The sequence below is a fragment of the Corylus avellana genome, chromosome ca2, assembly GCF_901000735.1.
Source record: "Corylus avellana chromosome ca2, CavTom2PMs-1.0".
NCBI lineage: Eukaryota > Viridiplantae > Streptophyta > Magnoliopsida > Fagales > Betulaceae > Corylus > Corylus avellana.
In genome coordinates, this window is record NC_081542.1 from 45,100,889 (window position 1) to 45,107,456 (window position 6,568).

Consider the following 6,568-nt stretch of genomic DNA (forward strand, 5'->3'; position numbering starts at 1 on the left):
ATGGCGCCAAAAAAAGGGAAGCCTAGTGCAGCTTCAAGTGAGACAAGTGGCGCACAGCCGGAAGGATGTCACCGGTGCAGCTCTCGGTCCGTTGATGAATCTAAGGTTCATGGGTTTGAGGAAGAATGGATGTCACTGAAAAAGGTGCTTCTCAGGCAAGGAAGTGAGGATCGTTTCAAGGCAATAGGCATCACCGGTATAACTGGTATAGGAAAAACCACACTTTGCCAATTGTTGTTCAATAAAGAGGAGGTGAAGGACTACTTCTTTCCAAGGATCTGGGTATGCATGTCAGCACATTCCGGCGACGATCCGGACAAGAAAATAGCGATCCTGAAGAGAATGTTGGATAGCCTTGGAGTAGAAGAGGAGATGATCAACAACTACAAGGTCGGCCAGGAACATAATCTCAAGCAACTACTACTGTATGCTCTTCACCTGCAATTGCAGGGGAAGAGATATCTGATTGTGTTCGATGATGCCAGGGGCGGGGAGATAGACAAATGGTACGGAGAGCTGAGTTGTTCGTCTACTCGTGATGGAAAATGGGATGGTCTCGCGTATGGATTGCCAAAAGGGCGTGGGGGAGCAGTTATTGTGACCAGTAGGGATGAGAAATTAGCGAAAGAGATGGTTGGCGTGGAGGGAATCCTACATCGGCTTCTACCCCGTCCGGACGAAGAGAGCTGCTTGTCAATATTCAAAGACGCAGCTGATGCGGCCAAGAAAAAGTATGAGTCAGAGGCGGACGATCTAAAGAAAGATATCTTCCATAAGTCTGCAGGCATTCCATTAGCTGCAAAAATGATGGCAAAAAATCTTATTAACACCCAATGAGGTAACCGCTCCATAATAGTGTATCCTCACGAGAATAGTATTGTACGAGGAGCACATGCTTCTTAACAATTTTTTTTTTTTTTTTTTATGGGCTTGGTTTTGATTTCTCGATTTTTAAGTTTTCAGCTCTATTATGTTTCATTTCCTTTTGAAATAAGATTATAATGTTCCCTCTGTCTGGTGACTCTGCTCTTGCTTGTATCTTTCACCACTATTAATATATGAGAAGTGTTATACATTTATCCATTACTAATTATCTCTGTGAAACTTACATGTGATCATACATATTAAATAATAAATTTACTTATCTACTATACGAAAATTGATAAAAATAAAAAAATAAAAAATCAAACATTTCTCTTCATGTATTTGATGCAACTTTTAGCAAAGCGCATTACTTTATTTAATTAAAGGGAAAATGCTAAATGACGCCATGACATTTGACACTTTGTCAAATAGCTCAATAGTGTTTAAAAATTGAGTGATAACTTTCTATGTTAATCCTACGCGACAGATTAACTCTGTACGTACATTGAACTTTTGTTTCAAATTTTTATGGTAACCATGCATCAATGTACCACATCATCACTAATAAAAAAAGAAAAAAAAAAAAGGAGAAATTAATGTTTGGTTTCATTCTATTACACATCTTTTGTCGATCTCCTTATAAGAAATGTGAAAATTCATCATTGAATTTGTAGAGCCTACATGTAAGTCCCAAAGATTCAACAGTGAATTAAAAACAAAGATGAGCAACAAATATGTAGGAGAATGACGTCAAACACATCTATTTAAGATAGCTAAATCCATGACAAATGGCATTTTATTTAGGATAGCAAATTTGATCCACCCAGCCGTCACCATATAACAGTAATCAATAGTTGTTTGAACCAAATGAATTACGTACCCTTTAACCTCTTTTTTAAAAGAAATAAAAAAATTATTACTATATTTATATATTTTGCTATTATTTTCTAAGAATTTTTGACAAAAATATTTCTGAAATTAAGTTATAATGTAATACGTAAGATTTTTTCTTTTTTATGAATCATTTTTTGGTCTTATTACTATTACCATTTTTTCCCCAACGTTTCTTTTAAAATATTTTAAAAATTACGGGTCGTTTTGTTTCAGCGTAAAATGATTTATAGAAATACTTTTTGTATATTTCAGTATTTGGTGCGATAAAAAATAATGAAAAAAATGCAATTTATCCTCCTGAAGTTTCAGGAGTTTTTCAATTTTAACCCCAAAGTTCAAAAATTGGCAATCTATCCTCCTGAAATTTCAAAAATTGGCAATTTAAACCCTACGTTTAATTTTTCCGTCTAAATTGACGGAAATCTATGAAATTACATCATTACCCTCAAGCTTTCTTTAAAAAATTTTCGTCCAATTTAACTGAAATTAGTAATAGAAGGTTTAAATTGCCAATTTTTGAAACTTCAGGGGTTAGACTGCATTTTTCCCAAAAATAATTATCAACAAAAAATATTTTCAATTTGACCAAAAAAGCTTATTTAATTTCCGTAAAATAGTTTCTCATTTCTAACACTATAAAATATATATATTTCGAGTTTGAACTTCTCATTCTCGAATCACCAAGTCTTTGTTGGTACCTTGTTAGGACCGAGACTTCATCAAGTTACTCTAGAGCTAAAATAATATTTTCATAGACAATTGGTGAATGTTTTCCACACTGAACACTAGTGTGTTTTATTGAATTCTATTAATAATGAAAGTGTGATAGTGTTTGTTACAACATATATAGCTTATACATGTAGTTTGATTATTGTATCAAAAGACAAGAGATGATCATTATTCAAAAAAAAAAGAAAAAGAAAAAGACAAGAGTAATTCACTTGCAACAATATTTTAATTTTGAAAACTTTATTAATCTGGACGTGCAGCCGCTTTCCTGCTTTTCTTCCTTTTCCTGGTTCTGGCTGTTTCCCTCTGTATGACCACCCTCCTGACCTTGACTAAGATCGGCCATTTTGGTTCGAATTTCGCGCTCATGCTCGTAGAACTGTGTTCCCAAGCCAAGGTGATTCATCAGTAACCAAACGAATGTCAAGAGCTCTCCACCCTTGCTGGGTTGCTGTGCGTGCACAAGAGGTATACACTTGATGGCAGCATAAGACATCAATTCCACCCAAACTCGGCTCATCAGCATCCATTGGTCTACTTCCAAATTCCGGAGCTGTTTTGCGAGGATGCATGCATCGAAGAAGATAGATTTGCTTTTGCTTCCCTTCACTGCAACTGGTCTGAACTTGGAAGTATTCACCATTAACACTTTTTTACAGGCTTCTAATTGCTGCGATCTTTTTATTCCCTTTTGGTTGAAGAATCTCTTGGCTTCTTCACAAGTGTCCTTGAAGGCTATTTGCCAATTTCCCAATACCGGGGCCATCAATTCAGGCTGCATAACAAGAAGATAAAACATATAATGCGAAAGATTTTTGCATATTTCGCTATAATTATGTTTTCTCTCTTCACCAGATTCGGGTGTCTTTTCTTTTTCTTTTTCTTTTTCTTTTTCCCCCGGGAAACAAGATTGAGGTGTCATTTCTTCTATTTTTGGCCATGGGAAACAAGATCGAGGTGCCTTTTCTTTTTCTTGAGAGCAGCTAAGATCAGTGTGATAGAGTAGTTCGGTAGCCAAGTGCCACAGGAGAAGGCTTTCTGCGTATTGATACTCCTCGATGCTCCATTTTAGTTTGAAACACCCGGAAGTCTGCATAAGAGCCCAATCACCCCTTTGCGAACATGCCTCCATGGCAGCTTTTAAATTGTTTGCAGTCAAAGATTTCATCCTCAGCTGGTTGAAAATAAAGTCCTCCAGATCTTCACTGACCGCGTATGGATGACGCGAGAAAAGAAAGATGTTAATCTTGTCTAGCACTCCCCCAAGCCGCACTTTAGTAGCGAACCGGGAAAACCATGGAGGAGGAACTTTCAAGCAATAGCTTATCATGTCATACCTGTTAAAATCAATGATTAAGTGATTAAATTTACTTCTTCGTATCAGTTTAAACTTTTGAGATAACCAGCGATTTAACATATATTGGCATGAAAGCCAAAGGTCTAACCCGTTATTTAACAATACCTGGAAATGGACCTCGACCACCTTTGTCTCTTCAAAATGATTTTTGCAATGAATCTGGTCCACCCGAAGTTGTTGGCAATGAGGGTCCAGTCAGAAAAAATAAGCATGAGAAGAGTTACGGCCTCGAAGCCTAACGCCCCACCGAGCAAGGCGTAAGAAAGATTGACATCGAAGTATTTATCATCCCCGTAGTACTGCTTCTCAATTGAACGGAAGAGCATGAATGCAACCAGGATTGTAGAAAAGCTAATAAAGCGGAAGAAATACCCAATTTGGGTTCGAGCCACAACAACCTTGGTGTGGAGAAGATCGTACATGAAATTAAGCTCATACGCTATTAGCCTGAATGCCTCATTTGCATTTCTTGTAAGAAAATATTGTCGGCTCAATTCTCGGTCTTTTGAGCTCAAAAGATACCCCACAATAAGACCCTTGAAGCTTTCGAAGAGGCGATGTGCTTCTTGTAGTAATTTAATGTCGGCTTCCAACAGCGAACTTTGTTCCTTTTGATGATCAGTAGTACCGGTGGAGTTGGAATCCTTGTTGGGAGGCGCAATCTCCAGGGTCGGTATAACCTCCGCGTGTGTCGGAACCTGGATCAAATTCAAGGAAGAGTATATGGTGACGGCCTCTTCATAATCAGGCCCGGGGTCCGCCCCTCGCAACACCGAGCTCCCAAAATGGCCGGAGCTTGCAAGATAGAGAGAACGCGTCCGCTCTGCGTACTTGATAGTTCCCGCAACAAACACCATGACAGTTGGTAACCATAGATCATGAAATGTAGGGAACGTTTGGTAGAAGATATAAGAAGTGCTGACAAGCTGAACAACGAGCCCCGTGAGGTGCCTAAACCAGAACTGATTATCCTCAACCGCGAAAGAAGTAATTGTATCAGGGCCGCCAAGATGCAGCAAAAGAAAGGAAGCCCAGAAAGCCATGAAGGCCTCACTCCCTTCCTTCATCTTCCCTTGCATCTTCAGCTCCATCTTCTGCTCACGAGCATCGCCTTTGCTTTTGGTGATTAGTCCAATGGCAACGGCGGCGATCCAGTCACATAGCAAGTACGCCACCCATACGCCCCCGTGTACCAATTTCTTTCTCGACCGTTTTCTGAATGGCGCTAAGATGAGCAAAGATGCCTGCAGGAAGAGGCTTAAGAGAATACAGCCCCGGAGATTCCATGAATGCCATATCCTCTTCAAGCCGCCGAGGATGGCCTTCGCTACAGATCCGGGCATATTTACTTACTCTCCCTCTGTCTCCTTATTTCCTGATGATCACCTTTATATATATATATATGCATGATTGTTGAATTTGCATGGATGTGCTTTTAAATCCATGATTGTTAAGTCTATATATATAACAAGTTAATGGAGAATAAATCTCACGTAGAAACTTCATTTCAAGCTGTAAATTAGGAGTAATGTTAGAATAAGAGTATTGTTTGCATTCTGCACAATATGATTTCATTTTTTAAAATTATTATTAAATTTGTAATCATCATTATTAAATTTTAATTTATTAATAATTTTAAAAATCATGTCGGTGGACAAATGTAATTGTTTCTTCAACCTGCATGGTTTAGAGCAAGAAAATATCCAAATTAAACGAAAGAACTTAATGATGATGGCACCTGCAGGGTTGACGTACACAATATGAGGTGGCGAATCAAGAGGTTAAACTTGATCCTTAAAGTGAAGACTGGAAACAATCTTTAAAAAAGAAAGCGAAGAATGTAACAAAAAATCTCCATTTAGTGGAATGCATGGGTGAAAGGCACGTTTCAATAAACATCTTGAACCGTGATAGAAGGAAGTACTTTTTCTTTTTCTTTTCTAACTTTGGAACTTAATTATATTTCCATGAACAAACAAAAATAACCGGTGTACGAAAGACCCTGTTCCATGTGTTGAGAAATAGTCTTATATTTTTTGTATACAAGATTTTGGACGTGTTTATAAGGAATAGACAACTCTCTTTTATAGAATCGGTTTTATGAGTTGAGTTAGGCTCATGAATTTCTTCATAGTATCAAAGCTTACCACATAATGAATGGGAGCTCACACTATTTACCATGTGAAAAGGACCAAAAAAATAACCGGCATGTGAGAGAGGGTGTTGAGAAATAGACACGTACACATTGCCTGTGAATAAGATCTTAGGCATGTTTACAAGGAATGAATAACTCTCTCTTATAGAACCAATTTTATAAGCTGAGTTAGGCTCACAAATGTATTCACCACGAATATATAAAGTAAACTCTCCGCTTTCTTTTTCTCTTTCTCTTTTTCCTTCTCTGTTTCTTTAATAAGAAGATAAACATAAAAAAGGAAATTTGACTCAACCAAAAAAAAAAAAAAACTAACGTACGTATGATATCTAGAAGGAACCGAAATTTGTGTACTACCAAGCCAAGTATAATGCTCTCATGCATTCCTGCTCTAGAAGCCGAGACAATCTTTTTTGCTGAAGTCGCCCCTGCATTGTTTCTTTTTGTGGTACTTTTTAAAACCGAGACTATCTTTTAATAATGGCTTTACCACATGTATTAAAAATACATTTAACTATATTAGAGCATTTATAATGGAATAACCAAATTTTTATGCAAAATGGCTCCTC

At 37.5% G+C, this 6,568-nt stretch overlaps 2 protein-coding genes across 2 annotated transcripts; one reads left to right on the top strand and one right to left on the bottom strand.

Annotated features, from left to right (window-relative positions):
- Nucleotides 1–837, top strand: LOC132169940 (probable disease resistance protein At4g19060). The gene has a single exon (XM_059580878.1). It carries the CDS (start codon nucleotides 1–3, stop codon nucleotides 835–837), a length of 837 nt encoding a protein of 278 aa, XP_059436861.1.
- A 1,858-nt stretch (nucleotides 838–2,695) lies between these two features.
- On the bottom strand, nucleotides 2,696–5,187 carry LOC132169941 (uncharacterized). Its single transcript, XM_059580879.1, has 3 exons — nucleotides 3,950–5,187; nucleotides 3,449–3,824; nucleotides 2,696–3,262 (listed from the first exon to the last, which is right to left on the bottom strand). The coding sequence occupies exons 1-3, from the start codon at nucleotides 5,185–5,187 to the stop codon at nucleotides 2,696–2,698; spliced, it is 2,181 nt and encodes a 726-aa protein (XP_059436862.1).
- Between the last annotated feature and the right edge of the window lie 1,381 nt (nucleotides 5,188–6,568).